Consider the following 26,222-nt stretch of genomic DNA (forward strand, 5'->3'; position numbering starts at 1 on the left):
AACCATGCTCAGCCTGACCTCTGCATCTCTGCCCAGCCTAGGACTGAGTATATTCCATGTTCCTCCTACAGTCCAAAGCGTTAGTGTGTCCTGTCGCGCAGGGTGAACTGCAATGACACTGCTTACTGTGACTCGACTTTTATGGAGACAGGAAGATACGCAGGCTCTGGTGAAATTCCTGTGTCCTCCCATAACGCTTAGCACCATCTACATCTACATGCTAAATGCTCTTCATATGTGTGTAGCCTTCCAGTCACTTTGGAAACCTTAGGTTTCTCCCCAGGCTCGTCTCCTCTCCACAGGTGATGGTCTGTCTCATCACTTCTCCAGGAAACTGTTTTTCAGGATGGTGCCTGAATCAGTTTACATGCAAACTCACACTCTCACACAGTTTGTAATGATAAGACAGGGAGGGAGAACTCCCCATGTTCTAGATAAACTTTTTCGTTTTGTTTGTTTGCTTGTTTGTTTTTGTTTTTCCCCTATAGAACCCATTATTCCATGAATTGGTTCTGGAGAAAACCAACAAAATTATCAAAGGTGGTGGAGTGGCTGTGGTTGAAATGGGGGCCTGAGAGACAAGTGTCCTTCCTACCTAGTTAGTCCTACCCACATCCTTTATCTTCAACAGATACTGAGCAATCTGTATCCTGTCCTGTTGAGTGGACAGACGTAAAGTGCCCATATTCCAACAATCAATCTTTATATTGGGACTTATAGATATCACATTACAATACCCTGAAGTCTACTTAGTTTTTAAATATTAATTCACTTTTTTTCCTGTCAGTTTTTATTTAAAGGAGAAAACTCTCAGTGTAACTGAGAAAACAAGAGTTCTCCCATAGTCAACACATCAGAGCAGTGTCCCTGCCGGGCCCCTCGGTCTCTGCCTCTGCCATGTTGCTTGCCTTGAGTGCCTGACAGTACCCATTGGTTTGTTCAATCTGCTGAGAATCCATCCATCCACCTAGTTTTAAAACAACTAATAACAACTTTGAACCTCTTTTCATTTGAATAAATGGAGGAGAGGGCCTAAAATTAAGTCAACTAATGGAAAGAAATTTAATAAAAGAAAAATCTGACCCATCACCATAAAAACCAACTTGAGAACGAGATCTTGGAAAACTCCCAGCTCTCTAAGGAAACTCTCAGGAGAACATGAAGGAGCAGGTTCCTCTCTATGCAGTCCTTAAAAGCAAGCATGTCTCACTGCCAGGCCGGAGCAGATCCCATTCCACAGGATGCCTGGGTTAAGAACGGGCAAAAGACTGACCTAAACAATTCACACTCCCTACCATGCATAAAGGTGGCTCCCTGGGAAGGCTACCACTGAAAAACAACGCATTCAGATTCTGTTTTATTAAACCCCATGTTGCTGGGGCCCCTTTCCCTTGGCCATTCCCTGTTTTAAATTCCTAGAACAAATGAAAAATGAAAAGCCAGCAACCCTATCCTCCCATGAAACCTTACCTAAGGACAGGCTTAATACTGTGGAGCGACTGCTGGGTTTCTGTTGCTTCTCAGAGCTGTTTGTCATCTTTTATGAAAACCCAGATGGGAATGCCCCTTTGTAATATTTTCCCACTTAAACAGTTTTTCTATAAATAATATGCAGGGCCACAAATCCCTGGAAAGCACTGCAGCTTTCATTTGTGTCTTATTTGGGCAGGGCCATTCACCAAGGGGAGCTGGTTAGCAAAGGGAAACAGCAGAAGGCCTCCTTCCAATGCGTAAGAAGGCAGACTGCTCACCACCCTGCAGCATTAGGGACACCCCAGGAACCCAGTCCCCTCACTCTTGATGGACTAGGAAGCATTTATCACTCTGACAGGACACCTCCCCTTGCTCCAGTCCTGCAAGGCGGCCCTGGTCTTTTGTGAGGACAGGGGCAGCAGCCTTGAGGAGAATGGCTGGGGGCTGTGTCTGTGGAGACCAAGCTGATGGGCCCATTGGGGCTGAGATGCCAACTGCAGGCTGCTGGCTTGTTGTTTTGTTCCCAATTCTGCTGTTTTTCCGTGGAGCTCTTAGAGGCTGTTTTAGCAACTTGAGCTAACAACTGCCCACCTTGGGGGGCAGGGGTGGCAGAGGTTGAGAGGGAGACACTACACTTGGGGTGTAGTTCCCTTTAAGCACCCAAAGGCCTCTGCCTGTGACTGTGGAACAGGCCTCGGCAAGGAACCCAGGAAGTGACTTGGGAAAACTGTGTTTAGAAGATTGCCTTGCCCTGGTCCTTTTCCCTCCTTGTCTGGTGTCCCTCTCATCGGACACAGCATCTGCTGTGAATGTTGTGATGGTTAACAAACACCAGACTACACTTGATCTTCATGAATCCCCCTGCCCCTGAGGAGAGCACAGGGTGGGGAGAAGCCAGTGGCTCAGGCACTTCATGTAAGACAGCAAAGGGAACAAGAAACAATACAGAATACGCAATCTTTGGCATTTGTGGAAAATTAGGAAAAAGCAGAGGTAAGGGCCTGACTGTGGTGGCAGTCACAGTCCCTATGCCTAGGGAAGCACAGACAGGATACATCTTTCACGCTTTGATAGCAAGACTCCGTCTCAGAATTTTAAAGGCACCAGCAAACAAGTAAGCAAACACACAGTTCACGCTGTAAAGGCTGCCTCTAAACAAGCTTTCCCTTTTGCGACTGCCTTCATGGTGTCTACATTTTTAGGCTACGCCACCTAGGCCTAACTTCTTACTGCAGACATGTTTTCTTACTCATTTTTGAATTTTTAAATAAAGAAATGAAAAGGCTCAGAAAGAATTAACTTTCATCTTCAAACTTAAGGAAAGCCAAGACTTTGGTATCAAACCATAAAGAGCTTCTCTGGGCCTTTTTCACACCGGTCTCACATCTGATGGTCACTGGGCAGGAATAGGAAACCCTAGGAAGTGAACCAGGAGGAGGAGGGTGTGGTGCGAACGTGTTCAAGCAGTTGTGGGTGATTGTTCTGTCCTTTGTGTTCCATGGCTTCTGTGAGAGGCCTCAGTCTGGGGCAGGCTCCAGACTGCTAACTCAATGGGGCAAATAATAATTATTCCTAATGGCAATAATAATTATGGAATGCAGAGCAACCGATATTAGATGGGCTGTCTGTGGCTTGAGGTGGGGCAGTCAAAGCTTCGCACACTTGCTTTGTAAGTCTCACCCAAACACAGATGGGGGGGGCAATACATGTACATGCACATGAATGCAGAGAGAGAGAGAGAGAGAGAAAGAGAGAGAGAGAGAGAGAGAGAAGGAGGAGGAAGTGAAGAAATCTTGTCAGACTCACTCCTGGGCTTCGCTGCAAAGTACCAGAGTCAACATACATAAACAGCAGCTATCCACACGGCAAAAGGAGTTCGGGGTGCATGCGATCTTTGAAAGCCTGTGCACCCTTGTTTTCCCTTGAGGTAAAATCTCCACCTTTTCTAATTCCTGCTCCTTCCTTTCCGGGGAGAAGAGAAGACAGGAGGGAGGGAAGACAGGAACTGGCGGTTCTGGATGCATGTTCTGCCCAACTCCACACTCCACACTCCACCCTCCATCAGAATCTCCTCACTGACGTTCATTCCAGCCTTCTGTGGCAAAGCAGAGCCTGGCTAGTTCCACGTTCCCCTCCTTAGCACAAGTGGGATCTACACCTAAGTTGATAGCCACCCCGAAGCCTAAGATGGGCCGATCACCACCACCAGGATGTCACCTTATCACTTAAGTACCCCTCCCCACATGCCAGTAACGTCAGGGTGTCCGAGAAAGAAAAGGTAGCCCCTCCTGGAAACAAACTCTCTAGACAACGACAAACCAACCACTTGTACTTTCTGAAGTGTAAGCAAAGGAATCCTGAATGCATGGAGGTTGTTTCTCTCTTTAACATCTTTGTTACCTTTATTTACCTTATGATGATGAGCATGTGCCACACACACAGGACACACAGAGAGCAGAGGACAAACCTCACACACAGACACACAGAGACAGAGGGCAACCTCACACATGCAACACACAGAGACAGAGGGCAAACTCACACACAGACACACAGAGACAGAGGGCAAACTCACACACAGACACACAGAGACCACAGGGCAATCTCACACATGCAACACACAGAGACAGAGGGCAACCTCACACACACAGGACACAGAGACAGAGGGCAACCTCACACACAGACACACAGAGACCACAGGGCAACCTCACACACGCAACATACAGAGACAGAGGGCAACCTCACACACAGACACACAGAGACCACAGGGCAAACTCACACACAGACACACAGAGACAGAGGGCAACCTCACACACAGACACACAGAGACCACAGGGCAACCTCACACACGCAACATACAGAGACAGAGGGCAACCTCACACACAGACACACAGAGACAGAGGGCAACTTCACACACAGACACACAGAGACAGAGGGCAACCTCACACACACAGGACACAGAGACAGAGGGCAACCTCACACACAGAGACACCACAGGGCAACCTCACACACAGACACACACAGAGGGCAACCTCACACACAGACACACAGAGACAGAGGGCAACTTTCCGCCAGGACCTGGGATGGAGTCAGGCGGTCAGGTTTGCTGGCAAGTGCCTTTATTTCCTTTGCCCCTTCCCCCTCTTGACTTGTCACCTTGACTATTGTCACATAAGAAGGAAACTACACAAGAGCATCCATGATGTGGGAAGACCCTTGCTATTCAGAATATACTGGACACACCTGGAAAATGCTTCAAGTGTTTTGAGTAAGGCTATACACCCGTCAAAGAGCCTAAAATTATGTTCTAGTTAAGCAAAATATTAGGGAATGTGTATGTATACACACACTTTTCATTTGGGTGCACCTGGGCTATAAAAGTCCACAGTCACTCTTAAGAGTGTTGAGCAGTTTATTTTGAATTACTTTAAAGTCATTTTTTTTTTCAGTGTTTTAGAGAGGCATGGTTTGGAATATGCACCCATAATGTTGTGGTTTTGTTTAATTTTGTCACCAAAAATACATTGTGGCCTTAACTCAAGGCTGCAGAGGTGACTTTAAAAGAAGATCTTGGCTTTATTGACCTTACCAGTTCATCCAAATGGCTCCACCCTCCATGATCCACATATTTTAGAGATAGGATCAGTCATTGTGTCTACCTTCTCTTTAGCCCTCCACTTCACGGCTTAGCCCTCCAGGTTCTTTGAGTTGAGCAATGCTGCTGGAGGGAATCATGATAATCACAAACCCCAGGGAAGTTGAGTTTGGGGAGAGCTATAGGCTGACTATCTTAACTCTAGGATGCTTTCCTGTGTCCCAGAGAGTGTGAATAATAGAACTTGGGAACACGTGGGAAGGAAGAGTCCACACGGGAAGCCAGGGAGATCCGCCTCTAGACTCCACAGTTGCTGGATAGCTGTAGCCTCTTCCTTTTCCCCATCGCCATTTATTAATTCAGCACACAATTCTATTACATGGGAATAATCACACCCATTTTACATGTGAGTAAACTGAGGCTCAGAGTTTAACTCACTTAACTTGGGTGGTCCTAACAATGGCCTGAAGCAGAAGGAAAGCTAGGCCACCTACTCACCCTCCCCATCCCTCACCTGGGAAGTGGTGGGGTTCACCAGAAAAAGCCAAGGAACCCATTACACCCCAGGAGTCTGCCAAGCAGATTCTGAATGTTGGGGGAAGGGCTCCCAATGCCCAGCCCTGCCTAGTTGAGGAACTATTGACAGCTGATGCCTTTGGAGGGAGAAAGAAGAGCCTGTTTTCTCTAAAGGTGTGGCCTCTGAAAGCTTGATCACACTCCAGGGGATGGATAGATGCACACCCAGGACTAGATGGGCAACACAAATTGGACTGTGACTTAGAAAACAGAACACAAAGCAGACATGGAGGTGGGAGGGTTGGGGTTGAGGGGCAGATTTGGGAGGAGTTAGGAGACAAGTGGAGAACATGATCAACACACATTGTGTGCCTGTGTGAAATTCTCAAAGAATTCGAGGTTATTGTGGCAATTAATATTTACTGTTAATTTAACATGACCTAGAATTACCTAAGAGAGAATCCAATAGATTGGGTTAATTGAGGAAGACCCATATTATAATTGGGCTGTATCATCTCAAGGACTGGGATACTATAGGGAGGGAGGGAGAGAGAGAGAGAGAGAGAGAGAGAGAGAGAGAGAGAGAGAGAGAGAGAGAGAGACCAGCATTTGTTTCTCTCTCTGCTTCCTGACCATGGGTGGATGCAATGTGGTCAGCTGCCTTGGGTTCCCACACCCATCACTGTCTCTACTGCAAAATGGACCCCAACACTTTTTGTCAAGCACCCTTCTTTAAGTTGCTCTTCTCATAACCAGGAAAAGAGTAACTAATGCAATTAGAGTGGACAGCCCACATAGCCTTGCACACAGCCCTGAGTACCCAAAGATAGGTACCACTACAATTAAATAAGTTATGGAAATGGCTACTGTTGTCATTCTAGAAAAGGAGCTTGTTTTTTTTAATTTTATTTATTTATTATTTATTTATTTTTATTTATTTATTTATTTATTTTTTGGTGTGTCCCGCTGTCAGCTACAAAAGTTCAACTCTGCCCTGGGCCACCCAGCCGGCAGATGAACACACATTGTTACACTGTGACCAGGCTGAGCCTCAGCCACTCCTGCATGGGATGACTCTGTCCTTCAGACATACCAAATGTGTGATTTGGAGGTGGACAAGGCCTCCAGCAGGAACTCTGTCCGTCACTGCCTGGTGACTTAGAACATGTTCTTTTTAGTCCTGGACAGTCAAGTAGGGTCAGAGTGGAGTAGGATGCCTACTTCCCAAGCCATTAGAGAATGCTAGGACCTACCAGCTTCCTCATCGTCAGTACTAGTCTCCCAATTTTCTAACCATGAGCTTGAGGCTCCTGGAAGAGCCACAGTTTCCTCTGCCATGTAGACCAGCCCTGCTGTATTCCAGACAAGCAGCTGAGACAAACACACAGTGATCCACTGAGGTATAAGAGGCCAGACTTACAAACAAGAGCGGGGCTGCTTTTCTGCTCTTTGGGGTACTGAGCCATATGCTCATGTCTTCTGGCTCCACCTCTTCATCTGGCTATAATACTATGTGGTGTTACAACCTTTGAATGCTCAGAAACATTCGACTTCCTCGAGTATCAGTACTTAATGTTTCATTCCACACATAAAACTCTGTGAGTGGAAGGCTGCCGGCCCCCTTGTCAGAGGTAATTTCTCAAGGCTCTGCATGGGATTTAACGGAAGCCATATGGTTAAGTCTGTCAACCCTCCCTGAAAGCATCCCCCTGAAGGGCCCTCGTAAATGTTCTTGGGGCTGTGAAAGATCTAGCAATTTTTAAACAATAAAGCTATGTTCATAGCCGTGATATTCAGCAAAACACAAAGCAGGAAATAATGGCTTCTGGTCTGAATTACTCAAACAGAGCTTCAAGTTGTCCAGGCTGAAGGCTGGGGTTGCAGCAGCAACCTGAAATCTACCCCCCACTGCCTCCAGCAGGAAGGAACCAGCCAGGATGTCCCCAACTTAGGCTATGGTGGACAGTGACAGTCACAGCAAGGTTCAGTTTGGTTGAGGCGTTTAAGAAAACCCTCAGTGATGGGATCAAACACAGTATGTGCAAAGTACGGTTTTTAACTGTTAAGATGCCTTATTATTTAGATTTGCAAACTGCCTGTCTGTGAATGCAGCACTTCCCAACACCTCCTTACGTCTATTATTTTTTTCAGAGAAGCAGTTACAGGAATCTTTCCTTGCCTCAGAACATGCCCATCTGACAGCCCTTGGAGCAACAATGACAATCCACACAGCAAAGCCTTTGCATTTGCCTCCTTGGGAAAGGCAGCGGTGCTGCAGATGCTACAGCACCTAAGCACCACTCCCCATTTTATTTTTGAGCGTTTGTTTTCCTTGGTATGGCCACAGGCCATCTGCAGACATTGTTCATGACACAGCATTAGAAATGATAAAGAAACACTGGGAAATAGCACAGACAAGGGCGGGGGACGGAATTCACGCTAACAGCACCTTTTAGATAAAATGAGATGTTTTTCCCATGATACTTTGTGCAATTCACTGCTAAAATGCAGCTCCATGCAAACAGAGTTTATGACCCATTCCCCAATTGCTACACTTGGTGTGGACTTTTGTACGCCACAGACTAGAATTTGAGTTAAATCAGGGAAGGATTCCCCACATAAGCAGCTTCATATACCCACTTTGTGGAAACTTATTGGCGGATTCCCTAGTACAGCTGGCTGATTTGTTACTAGAACCATGTTGCAGAATATTTGTACACTGTGAAGATGTGTCTTGCCAAGGCGATTTCTGATTGGTTTAATAAAGAGCTGAATGGTCAATAGCTAGGCAGGATTTCTGGGGGGAGAGAGGAAGAGGAAAGAGAATCTAGGAGGTGCCAGGCAGATGCTGAAGAGGTTGGACGTATGGTGCAGAGTAGAGGCAACCATGACAAGCAGCAGAGTATAGATTAATAAAAGCAGGTTAATTTAAGTTAAGAGCCAGTGAGAGAAGCCTAAGTTAATGGCCAAGCTTTCATAATTAATAACAAGTCTCAGTGTCATTATTTGGGGGGCTGGTGATTCAAAGAAAGTCTGACTACAGAACCAAAATGTTTCAGGTTTATATATTCTGACAACAAGTGTAAAACTCCCATAGTACGCAATTACTGTGAAATCTATACAGAGAATTAAAAAACAAGAAGAAACCCCATAGACTAGGTCAACAATGCCTTCAAAACCTGTCAGAACTCTCTACTGCTGATCCTTGTCTATATTATCGGCATCACTCTCCTGAGGAACTACTGAGCATCCATCATGTACCATTCCATAGAGGGGAACAGACTTCTCTAAGAAAACTTGGATCTATTGGGGTTATACCCATCTAACTCCTCAGCTAATCAGGGGCTCCTCTAGAAACGCCTCGTATGATGAGGGAGGATGAGAGGCCCAAGGGATTTACATTACATTACCTGCTCATGTACTGCTTTTCCCAGGCTCTGCTGTCTTGATCCTGAATTAATGAGCGTGTTATACGATATCTAATAAAAACGGCTAGAGTAGAGATATTGTTTGGAATGTGCCACATAGTTGGTTCAAGGCTAAATCGATTTCATCTCTAGTTAACACATGCTTGTTTTCTGTCTCTCTTGTCTCTCCACAACCCATAGCTCATTTTTTTAACCCCATCTGGGAAACTTATCTCCTAAAACGCCCCCATCAATCAGCCAAAGACACTCTTCCTGACGGGGCATCTGCCAGTTTTTCTGAGCACAAGCAGTCGCTGGTTTGGGGGATGCCTCCCACACTCCCTAGAGCTGTGTGTTTTTCTAGCCTGCTTAACCACCCAAGTACAATTTGGGATATTTATACTCCCCCCTGCCCCCAGTTTCTATTGAGATAATAGCACTACTTTCCGAGAATTGAGCACAGGGCATAGCAGGGGTCGCCACGGAATAGAAGCTGAAGCTGCTGCTTGTCTACACACTTAACACTATTTCTTCGGGTTCTTATGTTTCCACTTGTTTGGTTCACTTTGTCTCAGTGTCTGCTCCCCAAGTGTGAAAATCGGATGCTTGCAAGGACACATACTCTTTGTCCTGGAAGCCTTTGCTGACAACTGACACCACTTCCATTCTGCAGACCTTTATATCCAGCCGCTAAACTTAAACTGCACAGAGTGAAAGGAGAGAGAGGAGAGACAGAGAGAGAAAGAGAGAGAGAGAGAGAGAGAGAGAGAGAGAGAGAGAGAGAGAGGACTGCAGAAGCGAAGAAGCCCCAGTGAAAGGGAAGTAACAACTGAAAGAGGAGTCAGGCAGTCCCGGCTCCTACAAAGTTCCGGTTGTGAACACACACCCGCTGGCCACAGCACGGGAGTGTTGCGCGTGGGCACAGGTGGGTCCCAGGCTCTCTGGCTGGATGCAGCTTCAGCACTGAGCCTGAATAAAGACTTTCATTGCTGTGTGTTGTTTTTGTTGGCCCATAGCCATGACAAACATTTGCAGGTGGCTTGGCCAGATTTTGACACTTAAATATTTGAGGTTGTGATAAAAATCAGAATATTACTACAATATGGTTCTGTATGCTCATGCATGTCTACATGCACGCGCATCTCTCTCTCTCTTTCTCTCTCTCTCTCTCTCTCTCTCTCTCTCTCACACACACACATACATGCTTGAATTTTTAAAGAGCTATCTGCAATTTCAAATGCTCATTTGCAGACATCTCCCAGGGGAACTCAAGCTTTAGAATGAGCACTCATTTCCTCTTTGCTGAGGGAAATAGAAGAGCCAACCATCCCCAAATGTTACCACCTAAGGTTCCATACTCAATCTGCTGGTAAGAAGGGCAGGGCTGGGGCCTGCTGAGCCTCATGGCCATCTGGGCAAGGCTTTGGATGGATCACAGGGAGACACAGTGTAAGTGACAGGAAGGATGTGGGGGTTTTGAATCAACATAGTAAGCCCGATAGGGAAGGATCTGGAAAAAAGGAATAGCCTCGCTCAAGCTGGGCAATGAAGACAGAATCCTAAAAGTAACAATTATCTCCTAGAACACACCAGGAGAGACACACAATGCCTCCAAGAAGCAGAGTCGGGGGCAAAGTGACACAGCCTACAAATGCCACCCAAAATGTACAGTTCAGGGCCAACCGGGTAAATTATTGACAGAGTCAATATCCATCTTAAAATTTAGTGCTAGCCTTAAAAGGATTGCTTCATAAAACCCAGTGCTGCGTTAACAATGGGGAACACAAAGGGCCTCAGAGAGGGCTGTGGGCAAGGGGACAAGGGCCAGGCAAGGGGCTGCAGGGGGGGAGGAATGCTGTAAAACTGCTAGTAAACTCTTGCACATTTTATGCTTCTCCCCCAACCCCCATTGAAAGAAAAATAAAATGATTATAATTAGCTTGCCCAGCTGTGAACTATCTGCCCACAGCCAGGGCCCAAGTGAGAAGGAGTCCCTTGAGACTTGGATGCCGTCATGCATGAAGCCACGTCACCCTCCTAAACCCTTGCAGTTTAGAGATAGTGCCAATACTTGCTTTCCAAGTCACTTGAGTAGACCTCTTTATCGGAGGTACTTGCTACAGTGACGCCAGCTTCTTTAAGCAGAAGGAACCCCAACGGCCCCACTCACTGTCCTTGTTCTGACTGAGCCGCCAAGCACACCCATGACAAACGGGAGGGTCATTACTATAGCTCTGGTTTCAGTAGGTGTCCTTCTGATGAACTGAGACACCCGAGATGCTGTTCCCTATTCTAGAGCACTTGAGAAGGAGTAAGCCACGACTGTTTCCTGTGCCCACTGGTGGTCTCGGAGAAGAGACGCATGGAAAATTTGTAAGGAAGCATCTAAATTTGTGTCGGTCACCACAGCCAGGGGGAGAATTCAGACTGCACCCTGATGTATGCACCCACCACAGGAAGTTCCCCTTCTGGTTTCAGCAGACAGTTCTGGGGACACAGGGCAGCCAGTTGTCAGCATCCAGCAGTGTTACACTTTAGAAGCCAGTGCCTCTCCTCCCTAAGAGCCCACATGCTTCTCCATCTTGCATTTCATCTTAACTCTTTAGAGGTTGGAAAGAACACACACACTCTGTCCTCATTCTGGAGACGTGGAAGGTGGGGGAATTCTGCATTTCTAAGAAGCTGTTGGGTAATGTCCACATTGGTGATGGTCAAACCACACTCTGCGTGGCAAGGGGCTGGACCAGTCACATGACATGAAGAAGCAAGAGCAAATTCCATCACATGATATGAGTGCCAAGATACTTCTCCCAGTGTCTCACAATGTTGCAATATTGTCTTATTCCATAAATAAGAGGGAAGGGGCTTGCTTCCATTGTTTTGTCAATTTCAGGAATAAATGAGGGCCAGTGAGGAGGCGGGGGGGCGGGGGGGCTGATGAGAAAGAAATAACAAGAAAGAGATGTAGGGAAGAAAGACCAGAGGGAAAGGCAGCTATGAAATAAACAGGTGGCCTCCCAAGCAGCTTCAAAACTCCCAGGAAGGAGAGGGGGCCCACTGTAAGAAGGAGACTGGGCTGGCAGAACTTGCCTCTGTTAGCACTAAGCATTTGTCCCAAGCACCTTTCTGTGGTCTGCATAATACCTACTATTTTTGCCTGCCATTCACTAATCTTATTTGAAGAAATTAGGTCACAGAATGAACAGTTTCCCCATCCAGGATTAAAAGTGTTCACACCAAATGGAGACTCTTTCTCCATCCTCTCATCAAAAGCATAGCTCTGTCCTCTCGGCAGCATCATATGGGACAGGAAAAACAACAGACCCAAGTCCCAGAAACAGGGAGGATATTCAAAACGTTGCCTGAGCTCCCCCAGAGACAACGAGGAAGTCTCCTTACCCGATCTGGCGGTTGGTGGAGGGAGCCTGCGTGATGACTGAGCTGGATTGGGGCGATGGCATGGCTTGCTGAATCACAACACTGGTGTCGTGGTTGGGCATCCGTGTGCTGCCTAGTGGGTGAGTTCCAGGCCCCGTCATGGTCCCACCAACTGCGTTATGCATGGAGATATTCTGCCCAGAGAAGACACAGGAGAAAGATCAGAAGGGGCCAATGCTCCATCTACTCCCCAGCCCTCCATGGCCAAAGCTGGAAATCTGCTCATGCCACCTAACTAGGGTTATGGCTTCTGGCAAGGTGTGGATTCATTGGTCTTGTTAGAACTTAATAGTTACGAGGAGATAAAAAAAATAATAAATGATTACTTACCCAAAGAGTAAAGCACAAAAGGAAATGCTTTGGCATTTCCTGAGCACACTGCCATCCTGAAGGAAGGCTCACACAGTGGAGGGGGAGGAAGACTGGGATATACCCTATCTGACTGGATGATACACACTGCAGAAGAAAATGGTAAGCACAGAATGCTGTCACCTGGTGGATTTAGTTCTTCCTGCTTTGTGTAGCTCTGCACCAGCTTGCTTCCCTTGTGCTCAGTACTACAGCACTTCAGACATGTATCTTCTTTTTCAGGAAACTAATTCTTCCCTAGATTCTAACCTGGGTGCTGAACAAGCAGTGTAGTGTGGAAGGATCTTTCTGATAGATCAAATTGGGGCACTGGGAGACCAGTGACAATGATAACACTTGCAACATATGGCTGTGTCTCTATGAAGTCACCCTCTGACTACCATATGAGATAATGGAACACAGAGAAATGATCTTGTCCTCTAGACTATGGGATGGTGCTGTGTGGGTCAGAGTGGTCCTTCAACAAATGGCATTGCCTAGATGAACTAAAGAAGGGATACATACATGATCTGAACCACAAAACAGACTACTGTCATGCACTGATATCAAATGACTCCGATGGAAGTTTGAAGTTCAGAAACAAGCTAAAGTACAATTGGGTTAAGTAATTGTAGTAGGTGAACAACAAGATAGAATGCACACCAAGGCAGAAGAGGGTTGAACAAGGCACCTCAGCTGAGATGTGACAGAGTCAGACCTAGCAAAAGAAAAGAATGTACATGGCCATCCCACTAACAGTCAAGAGTCTGAGGCAGAGTCCTGTGCAGGCAGGTAGCCTCCTTCAGTCTGGAAGGGCAGGGGGACTACCAGAGGTCAGTTGGACAGTAGGTTGAAGACGGGGTGGGGGCGGAGGGGAGAAATGGAGTGCCACTTGCAATTCGCCTGAGGGAGAAAGGAGGGTATATATCTGTCCACACTTTGGTGTTAGCAAGGGAAACAAAATCAGTGTTACCCAGGAGGCTGTGAGGTGGCCCTTCAAATTTCTTCTGCAAAGAGCAGGATTTCCTGCACTATGTGTTAACTGATGGTGATAACATGTAAGGCATTGGGGGTGGCTGCACCCATCACATGGCACCTTTCCCGAGTTTCTGATTTCTGAGCCCTGACCACACAATTTGTAAGGAGTCCAGATGGAAAACGGGCACCTGGCTCAGACAGAGAGCTGACTGTGTCATCACAGAATCCCAGAGGCATTTTATGTATATGCACATGGCTCAAAGGCCCCTCTTAAACACTGAGAGGTTTTCCTGGCATGGGGAAATACTGTGCCTGGGGAAAGGGAAATGGTACACACACACACACACACACACACACACACACACACACACACACACACACACCATATGGCCCAAAGGCCCCTCTTATACACTGGGAGGTTTTCCTGCCATGGGGACATGGGGAAAACCTGTGTCCGGGCAAAGGGAAAAGGTGTCTAGAGTCTTGTGGCCATGCAAGCAGAAGTTTTATGTATTTTCCTTTATAGGATCCAAAGACTTCAAGAGCCTTTAAAATAATGATGGAAATAAAGATCGCATGTTATTCTTCTGAAAAGCAAACCTCAACACCATTATGTTCCCAGCTACAGAACATTGTGTGGGTAATCTTTTGTGTTGCTTATCTCCTCAGTGATACTAAAATAATTTCCATATTTCTTATAATCATCTATATTTCAATAATAGGTCCAAAGCCTAGAAGAATTCGGACTCTTTTTTATAATTGTTTTCATTGTGTATCACTAAAGCTATAGGATACGATGTTTAGAACCACATCTTTACATGCACAGAAGAGAATATGAAATGTGTGAAGTCTCATTGAGTTACCCAGGATGCCTCTTTTCTGTCATGCTAAGATGCAGCTTCAAATTCCTCCAGTTTACTCCAAGCATCTTTCTTCTTTCTTTCTATATTCCCATTCCTTTTCCCAGCAGCCTCTACCTAATCATTGCCATCCCCTGCCCTGTCATGGGACACTTCTGATTTTCTTCACTCTTTCTGGCTCTTCCCCCTCCTCCTTCCCGAAGTATTTGCACTGAGAGCTCTTCAAAATGCATAACCCACCACACTGAACACAGGGCAATGTGTATCCCCACCCCAAGTCGTTCATTGCATGGCTTCTTGACATTGAAATATGCCAACAACGTTGTTTGTGACCTCCACAACCGTGGAGGGACCTTCCCACCAAGCAATCCATCCAATCCAGGCTTCACTCTAGTTCTTGGTGCCTCCTCCCACCTTTCTAGAATTCTCCTGCCTACAGTCTGATCTTACACTTTGCCAGTACCAGGCCTTGTAATATGATTTTTGCTTGCTTGTTTGTTTGTTTTGGTTTGTTTTTGACACCAGTGCCCTTGTTCGAACTTCACCTTCAGATCTCAGACTGGCCATTCCATGGGAAGCCTTCCATACTTCCTTAGTGATGGGAACTACTTCCTTTATAGGGATTTTCATAAGATGATAGCTGTGTTTAATTCTACAGTCATTAGCCATGTCTGCCCTCATTTGTAATCACAGTGAGAGTAGAAACTCAGTCTGATCTGGCTCCCCACTGTGACTCCATTACCACACCACAGGTGAGTGCCTACTGAGCCACTGGATAGTGTTCCCAGTATTTTCAGATGTTGAGGCTTTAGTCCCTGGTCAACTTCTGAGAGCTCTAACACCTCATCTGCTCACCTGGAGCCTGGAATCATGCTGACAGCAATAGGACTTTGAGCTTTAGGGAACTTGTTCAAGTGTGGGCTCAAGAAGTGAAGGAGACCAGAACCAAGAAGAAACCTTGAAAGGAAAATCTCTGAAGCCTGCTCAGAGCATCCTGAGGGGTAAGCATCTGATCCTTGAATGCTTTGTTAAAATGACCAACAGCCTTCTTTACATCTGTGTACAAACCAAGGAAGAGTACACTCTGGCTGTGCCACGAGGAGCTTGGTTGACTTTTGTGAGCACACAGCGTGTCAAATTAGAGAAAGAAGTTTCACCCCAAGATGCCAAAACTTAAAAGCCTTTTCGGAGAATCATTAAAGAGAAAATAATTATTATCTAGGAATAAGTCTTATATCCTCCCCTGACAAAAATTTTTAAAAGTCTCTGAGGTCTCTACAAGATGATTCCTGAATTATACTTTCACCCTTTCATAATTTCCCAACATACACTCATAAAATCTGCATGCTATCTAGCTTTTTCCCCCTAGACCCAGAGCATGATTTTAAAACATTTTGGAAAAATAAACAATCTGGCAAAAGTATTCCCATTTCACATTTAGAGAAGGTGACTGTTTTCTTTAAGCCTTACACAGGAATTCAACATGAAATTATTTTCTGAGTTCACACTGTCTCAATTATGGATTCAAAACCTGTCCTTATTGATAAAAGCCTAGCGTTTTACATCCAGATAAATTCAACATCCAATTTCAAAAACACAAGGAGCATATTATCTTGCTGAGTTATTTTTGATTGTGCAGGTGGGTAGATTTGAAGCAAGAGAAACAATGTCACCAAAGAGATGACATTGGATGGATGTCAGTATGCAGACAAAGATCAGATGTGTGCACTGAAGTTAGGCCTTTGGCCTTTTCTTGTTCGACATCTTTATCAACAGTTTGGATGGAGATATAAAAATCGTGCTTGTCAAATCTGCAGCTGACACAAAGTTGGGAGACACAGCTAATGGTCTGGAAAGCAGAATCAGGTTTTTCTTTGAGCCAACTGTGTGATCTGGCTTCCAAAAATGCTAACATAAATCTAGGTTGTTTTAGAAGTGAAGCATCCTGATCAGGGGAAGTGATTATTCCACAGTAGGGTATGTTGGCCTGACCACATTTGGCCACCACATTTTAAGGGGGAAATTGACAAATAGGAGGGAATAAGAGTAATGAATGTATTCAAAATGCATTGCAGGAAGAATGGCCGAGGAACCAGGGAATATTTAGTCTGAAGAGGGAAGACCTAAAGGGTCATGGTAAATGCCTTCAAATATTTGCAGGATTAGACACAGTCTGCATTGCTCCAGAGGGCATAATTACAGATCATGGAATCATGATGCTAAGAAGCCAATCATAACTATATTGGAGCAGGCACTGTGGTAGATACTTTATAAACCACATCTCTCATCCTTATAGTGATTCTACATGGTGGGGCATCATTGCTTTCATTTCAAGAAGAGAAAGAAAGCAAAAGTCACCATCACCTGTGGAGCCAATGACCTCTGAACCCCTCAGTCCTATGGGTCAAAATTTCAACACTATAAAATTGACCTTATGTCATAATAATTTTATTAGCATGCAGAGATACCCAAAGACAAAATAAAACATTCTGTAAAATGCCCAGCTCCCTGCATCTGGAGTAAGACAGTATGAATTTCCATCACCCATGATCCGGATGTTCAGAACAGGATTCTTGCATCAGGAGGGAGAGAATACAGGATGACTTCTGGATCTCTCCCATGGACAAGGCACCTTCATTTACATAGGTCATACTTGGGTTGACATGTTTTAGGTGATCAAGTACACATACTACTTTGGAAATTCTATTGGTATGAGAGTTAGTGCACTTCCCTTATCCCAATCTCCCTCACTGGTACCCAGTAGCCATGGGATCTAGATAAATCACGCAGCAACCTCATGGTCAATACCCTCAACATTAGACAAGGGTATGGTAGCTCGGAACTACATGGTCTAGCATATTCCTCCAGAATTTCAAGGCCCAAAGGGAGGACGATGTCAAAAATAATTTAACTTTTTCCTTCTTTGGCTAACATTTCTCTGCTTATTCTTCACATCTTCCTCCCTTTGGGCCTTGAAATACATTGCTTTTTGCTCATCGCTCTTCTGAGGCATGTGGGGTGTGAATGGGATAAGAACCAGCAGAGTAATGAGTCTTGATTGCATAGTCAGTGAGCTTGAGGTAGAGTGGTAATTGACTTTCTGCATGCATGGACTTGGAGTTCAATATGCAAAAAAACAACTTAGTGTACAAGAATGTACATCCGTGTTCTTAAAAAAATAACTATAATTTCAGGGTGTGGTAATGAAGGATGAAGGGAAGTGGACCACAACTGAAAATAAAGCTTAGCATGCACAGTCCAACCAAGGAAGATTCCCACAAGGTTCTGAAATGTTATCTTCAAATCTACATTCTATCCAACTGCCCAGGTGTGGAGACTTTACAAGTTTCTTCATAAAGATCTGGGGTCATCCTGATGCTCATTTACAAGCCACGTTGTGCAATCTTGGAGCTGTCTGCATTTTAATGATGCCCCGGGAAGGTATGAAGACTTCCAGAACCTCCCAGAGCTAAATGTCCATGAACTGCATCCAAAAGAGCTGTAAGACATTCCCAGAATAACAACAATTCTATCCCTCTACATGGTCCTAGGGGGCATAGGGCAGATACTAGTGGGCCATGCTTTTTCCTTTGGCGCTTTCAGTAGCTACACCAATATTTGATGGCAGTCTTCCTAGGAGGGTAGGCTGTTCTGCAGACCGGGGTATAGTGAAGAATTCAAAGAGTCACATGGGAAAGGCCCAGGGTCCAGGTAGGTTGAGCCTTTCTCTCCATAGCTCTGTCTATAGCACCCCCCTTAGAGGAGTCAGAGCAGGATGCATAGCATAGGCTGAGAAAGCACACCATGTAACGTCTTCAAGAAGGATAAGGGAAAGCAGAGTACAGGGCTCTGTGAGAACTCCAGCCCGGAGCAACAAGTAGAAGCTTTATCTTCTCAGAGTTTGCTATGAGAAATTTTAAGAGGGGTGAGGTGCAGGGGGAAGCATAAGCATGGGATCGGCTCGACATCGGCTCATGCCCACACCAGCTCTGGATCACTTGGGCATGCTACATTAGTTCTCTGAACCCGACCATCCTCAGTTTACAACAGAGATAACCATCTAATGACAGGCTTGCAGCCAGGAACATGTGAGACACAGTTCTCCCAGTGAGGGGAGTGATAGCAAATGAGTGTCGCTTTCCTTGTAGTGAGGTGACATGAAGCTCAGAGTGGGGAAGCACCCTCTCATGACTTATCCCATGACTAATAGGAATAGAGAACATTTTAATAATGGCCAACACTCATACAGCAATACCATAAGTCAGAAAACCCAGTCAAAGTTGACTGTCAGCTAAAAGGTGGATAATGTGAACAGCCCCATTTCACAGGTGAGAAAAGTGGGGCACAGAGAGACTGAGGAGAGAGCCTTAGGTCCAGGGGTTTGAACCTGTAAACAAGTGTGCAAGAAGGACGCTGTGCTGTTGCAATCGCCTTGTAGTGAGAATTATCTCTTTTTTGGAAAAGTCATGGCAAAACATCGAGTGTGTCAGTGTTCCTTACACAGGCATCATAGAAAGCGGCCGATAATGCTGCTTTGTGTCCCGAGAACCACAGGCTGGGTGTCACACCACCCACAGTGCTTGTGGTGACACCGTTAATTCTTCCCAAAGACCAGCGTCCTTGTCTGAGGACTATGCTTGCAAAGGGAGCTCCCCTGTGGACTAGGGGACGCCACAGCAGGCTGAGGAGAACTGCTTGCCCAAGGCTGGTAGAACCCTCTGTGGCATTGACTACTCACCCCAAACCAAAGGTAGACAGTTCCCTTGGAGGCCTTTATGGTCTGGAGTCTGTACGACCCAGAATAGCATACCCACCCAAATGGTTACACTCTCCTCCAATGCCCAGCTCTCTGTCATTTGCCCTAATGCTGGGGTGGAGCACCTGAGCTCTTCCTGGGCACAGTTTATAGCTACTCATTTAATTCCATAGTAAAATGCCCCAGACAATAAACATCTTCTCAGGTGCCACCCTTGACTGTGAGAAAGTTCCCAGGTGTCTCTCAAAGGTCCCACCCCTTCCGTTATGGATTCATCTACCTAGAACTGCCCATGTGTCTGTCCTTAACCTTCATTATCTCTGCTGTTCCCACTTAATACATTCACACGGTGTTGTAACTTGGCTAAGGTTTGTGTGCCCCCAAGGGTTCGTGTGCTGGAATTTCATTCCCATTGTGGGGGAGTAAGAAGGCAGAATTTAATCCTGCTATGATATTTAGAGGTGAGACTTTCACAGTGACTCATAAAATGACCCCATAAGGTGTGCAGGATGGAGCCTCATTGTTGAATCCTAGTGGTTAAATAAGGAAAGAGATCAGAGGCTGTGGGCTCATGCATGCCTGCCTCTGGTCATGGGATCCTTCTCAGGACCCCACCTTGACCCAGAATGTGGAGCCAGAACTGAACCTGTCCCCTTAAGATATCACTTATTGATTCTGTGGTGTTGCATTGCAGTATTAGTAAGATAAACTGAACTAATTCTCATAGATGAATAGGAAAAAATCCCCTCTACTGTATTCATGCTCTAGAGTCAGATCTGAGCCAATGTCAGTGGCCGCTGTCATAAGGGCATTAGAGAAAACAGGCTCAAGCCACCAAAAGTGATCTGACAGTACCACTCACTGAAGGGATTTTTCAGTTCTCAGGATCGTCCAGACAGCTAGCTGCTCATTCCACTGGGGCATGGAAGGACTTCAGTAGGCAATCTACTACCTTCTACACGTCTCCAAAAAGTTCACAAGATGCCCCACCAACCTTTGAATATTACCCAGCAGCCTCCCTACCACCCTCCCCCATACCACTCACACACACAGGGCTCAAGGCATCCTAAGAGTTGGGCTCCAGTTTCGCCTTTTCATGGAGTTAGTCCCTCCACAGTCAATCCATTCCTCAAGATTCAGATTGTTTCCTCCTCTGAGGAGCCGTAGGCCCCCTTCTTGTTTTCTGTTTCACTTCTCACTCTGAACTCCTGCCCTTCCCTCTTCACACTTCAAGAGACAACCATATTCTCCTAAGAGTCAATGCCTGTCTTCTGGTGTGCACTCAGTACCCATGCCACATATACAGTTATTCAGTGAGTGTTCTACGTTCTTAGGCACAGCTGTAGTATCTGCATGCTTCGCATTTCTCATTTGTGAAATGGGAACAGCCTTACCATATAAAGTTTTTTCTAAGGATAAAATTAGGTGATATAAGTACAGTGCTTACTGCCATGTTGGCTACACTGAGCATCCTTACAGCCTTCGTTGTAAGTACCATTAGGTTCATCATGACAGTTATCAATGATAACAGCAGCTCTGCCGCATCCTTCACCACTCTGGTGCTCTCCACCTTCGTCCATGCATCCTTCTATCAAAACTCTTGAACCACAATTGCAGAGTTATTTAGTTTTAAGGCCATCTTGTTCCCTAATGTTTTGAATGCTTCAATGACAAGGACTAATGTGTTTGCTGAGTAAGTCTACAGAAAAGTACAGTAAGTGCTGTGCAAATGAAAAGGGAAACAAAAAACAAAACAAAACTAACAAATAAAAAACCCCAGGCCCTCTCATGGCTGCCAGTAGCTCACAGGGTATGGGGCAGTAAATGCTGAGAAGGAGCAGATGACAAACACTTGGCCTGAGGAATACATAATATAGGCGTACATACAACAGAAACAAAGATGCATCACCCATGGCTGCAGGTCTGTCTTTTGATGGACAGCACGCTAGTCAACAGGCCTGGTCACAAGCCACCACTAAGCACATGATCTCACTTAATGCCTCCGGTTTGACAATTTTGCTTTTGATTGCAACACCCATCTTGTGATATTTTACTACTAGTTCTGGAGGGCTGTCTCCCTGTCTGCTCCTGCAGCTTCATACTATCATTCCAGTTTGTAATTCTTCTGGCCCCTCCCAGACCTCTGGAGATCCCACTGTGAGATGAACTGACATAACCTTGGACTTGCTTGGTACCCCTCCCAGTTCCAAAGACTGCAGCTCAGAACCTCTCCTATTCAAAACCCATTCTTAGCCTTGTCCTCAAGGGTTTATATCTAAGCCCACTCTTGCACTGCTTGTTCAAACCCTCCACTCAAACCTCACTCGTCTAGCCACCACAAGACCTACCTAGGAAGACTGTCACCTCCACACTATGGCCTGTGCATGATCAGAGCCCCCTCTGTCTAGTCACATACTGTCTGGAAACTAATCAATAGCATTTTCTCACATGCCAAATGAGGATGGTCACCCTTGCTTCCTCTGACATAAAGGTAAGGTACAGTGATGCTTGGGAGAGAGTTTGACTCCATCAGCTTTCCTAACACACAGTGTCTAGGCTCAAGCTTTCTGTCCCCTCTTCTGATGGCCCCTTATTCTCAGCATGACCCCCCCCACCGCCCCGCCCCGGTTTACCTTGGATGTCACTTTTCCAATGTCTCTCCTTGTCTAAGGTGCCTCTGTCCTTCCCTCTGAAGCACAATTTACATGGCAAATTACACAAATTACAACTCCCAGGGAGACCAGGAAAGCCCTCATCTCCTTCCCTTCTCTTGTTCTACCTGTTTCCAGTGACCGGCACAGAATAAATTACCTGTTGCCTGAATCGACAAATGGGTTACAATTTCTGACCTAATGCCATGGAAGTACAAAAACACAACTTCCTGTTGCTCAAGCTGTGCACACTGCCACTTCAAGGCTGAGATCCTAACAGAATGAGATGGCAAGTGCTGGCTTCCATCTTCCTAAGCCCTTAGCCCAGGCAGCCAACACGGTGTTCCGAAGCCTCCTTTAGGCCTTATGTCATTAATTTCAACCAGAGCCCCCCACTGAAGTGAACACACACACAGGGAAATCCAAAGCAAGGATCAGAACAAGTGAGGAGTCCTGGAGAAGGTGGGGAAGGTGAGTAGATGGTAGCACTGACCTTGGCAGGCTCTCACTCCTTCATGGCCCAGGGAGAGCAATAGGGTCATGTCCCACAAGGGGAATGAAACATCCAGGGTAATGTAGAGCAGTTGCCAATAACCTGGTGGTGGCGTAAGAGTTGAATGTCTAGTTCAGGGAATGACTAAGTAAATCTCCCTTCCTTCCTAACAAGAACTTTGTCAGCTTAATAAAAAGTCAGAGTTCATGGAACAACCACAAGGATGCTGAGGAATGTGTGCCTCCAGTTCAGTCAACAAGAATCATAGCAGACTTCACAGCAGAAACACAACCATCACATTCTCTTGGAAGCCACACGGGATATCACTGATATGAGAGGAGTCATACCTTTGCTTGCCCTTAGCCCCGCCCCCTTTTCCTCAGCTCCTATTCTTTCCTGGCCTCAAAAGCTGGGAAAATTTTGGTCTACTACAAAGAAATTGCTGGAAGACCACCTTGCCTGGAGCTCTGGTTGGACATCTGCCTTTTTGAGTATTTGGCAAGAGGATAACCTTACCACAAACTAGACACGCTTGCCTCAGTGGCAAGGAAATCTACTGCAAGATTTCCTTCTTGGAAACAATGGAGAATGAATTGCTGGTACTTCAGCTTGGGCTGGTAGAACCCGTCAAGTGGCTCTCTGTGAATAGCCTTGCTTTGTAGATTGTTTGGTGCTGGGGACCAGAGTTGCTGTGGTGCTGGTCTAATGATCCATCTGGACTCAGCAGCCTTTTTCTATTTTGGAAATCACCTGGTTTCCTGGAGAATAGGTACCTGGCAAATGCCTTGCTAGCTGGCTTGGTTCAGTCTTGGAAGCCAAACAAAACGAAACTGAGCAATGCAAGACAGAGTCAGTGAGACATTTGGTTTGCCATGTTTGATGACAGGCTAAGAATATAATGAAGCAACATTTTTCTCTTGAGCATGGCAAGTAAAACAGCATTTGCCATATAGCATAGGAGAAACCAGTCACAAATGGGTGTGACAGTCCCCAGTGAAGCTTCTGGATCGCCTGCCTGAACATGAGCACCAGACTTTAAACACTTCTGCCAGGAGTATCTTGGATTTTCCAGATCCTCGGGCTGCAGAAAAGTGGAAGAGAGCTGGTGAGGTGGTTTCCATTTGCACAGTGTGGCTAAGATGGCCCAAACCCTGCATGATGACTATGATGACTAGAATCCCCCTTTGTTCTGATGTCCTCAAGGCCAGACACTGACTGATCCTGTGGACTGGTGGTCTCTACCTGTCTTGTCCCTTGCAGACACTTGCTTTAGTGGCACCTTCCGATGAGACTTCTTGTGGAAATTTATTCCGCCAATAGACTTGGGGTTCCAACCTTAGTGACCACCCCTTTAATGGAAAGAGAGGGCAGTCGCTACCCCCCCCCCCACATCTCTGGGTTGGAGATTGGACTGCTGGTCCCATTCACCCCAAGGCAGAACAGAAGATCACAGCGGCTATCTACTTGGTTGTGTGTCTGTGAATGTTTTCTAATAAATCCTTGTTACCCATTTGAACCGGCTCTCATGGGTTCACCTACAGAGGCTCCTGAACAGAAAATGACAACTCTGTTTCTTTGATTTCCCCAGTCCATCCTTTCCCATTTGTAGCAATCCTCATACACACCTTCCAAGCTAAACACACCACACTCTTTCTGCTCCCTGTACTGAAAGCAATGACTTAAGAAAGGAAAACTACATAAATACCAACTGGCTCTACTTTTCCCACCAAGGATGTCTATGAGTTTGTTCCCTCAGAGCTCATGTTTTCAAATCACTTTTTAAAAGCACAGATTCATTTTCCGATACAGTACCCTGCCTCCTGTGGCTATCACACTTCTTTATTCTAAAATCTCATTTTCTTCCATCATACCAAAGTCACATCATCATTCCAGTGGACTCCAAGCCTTAACACTGCACAGAGCAGAGTGAAAGCAACTGAAAACTATTCAGTGCGAGTACGTGTTTGGTAAAAGTGCATTACTCTTATATCACAAACAAGGTATTTCTTCTAATATACTGTTCCACTAACAAAAATCAATACAAGAAAAAATGAATAGGTGGAAAAGAAATGGCCCATTATTTTAACACACATATACATACATATATGTGTATACATACATACATACATACACACATATATATTTGTGTTCAAGGGACCCACAAGACGAAGAAACCTTGGCTTGAGGAACAGGCATACATTGTCTTTCTGCTCCAGTCCACTTGTCATAACTGAAAACTGCAGATATCCATCTTTATTGCCTAGTGTCTAAGGTCTATAGTAACAATATAAACATACCTCATTTACTCACAATAGAAGGCAGAGTTAAGATGGGCTCCTGTCCTGTGATGTGCTCAAGTAACCCAGCCCCACCCCACAGAGATGAGCCCAGACAAGCATCACTCCTCTGAACCCGGGGACACACCCTCCAAACAAGGTCTTGCTCTAAGGCCACAGCTTCCTATTTGTCGACATTCCCGCTGGCAAGACAATTGGGCCTGACACAAGAAGGGTTTTATGTGCTGGAGTCACAGTAGGAAGAACTTGGCACCTGGTGCTTATATACCAGAAACTCATCACCCTACTGGGCACAACTCTCTTTTCTGCCAAAATTCCTGGGCAGGAGGGGCAGAGGAGATTTATGACTGCATGTTTCTACCTAGGCAACCAGGATATATGGGTTGACTTGCTAAGCAACATGCTAATGCCATGAGATGTTTGTATTTAGGTGCCCTCCCCGAGCAGCCTCCTGTTTTAGTGGTATAACACCCGGTCTATAGGCCTTCAGCAACTGGAATACTCTATAGTCACTCCTGAGCTCATTTTCATTCCATTGTGCTTTAATGACAGCTTCAAGATGGAGCAGACATACTGGGTTATAAACAAAACAACAACAACAAAACCTAAGCTAAATAGACATGCTAGAAAGTTGAAGGTCCCAGTGAGAGCCATGACTACATTGCTGGAAGTTTCAGTGAATTCTTAGACCAAGAGACTCATAGCTGTACTAGTAAAGTGGGGTTCTTTAACAAGTGTGTGTGTGTGTATGTGTGTGTGTGTGTGTGTGTGTGTGTGTATGTTTATCTTCTTGTTTGCTTTACAGACCAGTGTGTGTTCATGTGTGCATGTGTGTACACGTGTGTGGTACATGCTTATTATTTATCATCTGGTTATTGTACAAGAGACAAATTGTAGGCATTTATATGAAGAAATAGGTTTCTCTGATGTATTTGACAGCCATATACTTTACTGGCCACCTTATGAAACGGTTTTCAATCCCTTGCAGATCATTTGAAATTGGTTTGAAAAAAATCCAAAAGACATTAAGTACCAAAATCCATTTCAATATTATATCTGCTGGAAAAGCACATGCTGCAGGCCAAGAATGGAGCCCAAAGCACTCGAGGCCCTTGAATGATCTTTCCTCTGCTGAAGGACTTTGTCTGTGAATTAGCCCTGCAGTGGCCCCAGGTGACCAGCTCTCTAGATTGCTAAGTGTCTAGCAACAACCCCATTCTCTTTTCCACAGAATAATACTATTTAGAGATAAAACCTAGTCTCTCTTTCCTAGCCTAGGAAGAGACCCTTCCCAGCCTAAGTTGTCCTAAACTTAAATGTCTTATTGTGCACACTGAGTCATTGATTCCAAAATCTTTTCACAATTCCACAGTTGGTAAAGACATAGGAGAGAAACCTGGGGGATACATGGGA

General features: G+C 45.5%; 1 protein-coding gene across 1 annotated transcript in view; it reads right to left on the reverse strand.

The window, feature by feature from the left end:
* Window positions 1-26,222, reverse strand: part of Creb5 (cAMP responsive element binding protein 5) — a 385,475-nt gene that overhangs the window by 223,793 nt on the left and 135,460 nt on the right. The window contains 1 exon segment of the mRNA XM_051202852.1: window positions 12,388-12,560. Within this exon segment, the coding sequence (XP_051058809.1) occupies window positions 12,388-12,560 (173 nt within the window).

Source organism: Phodopus roborovskii, unplaced genomic scaffold (genome assembly GCF_943737965.1).
Source record: "Phodopus roborovskii unplaced genomic scaffold, PHOROB, whole genome shotgun sequence".
In the NCBI taxonomy this organism is placed as follows: domain Eukaryota; kingdom Metazoa; phylum Chordata; class Mammalia; order Rodentia; family Cricetidae; genus Phodopus; species Phodopus roborovskii.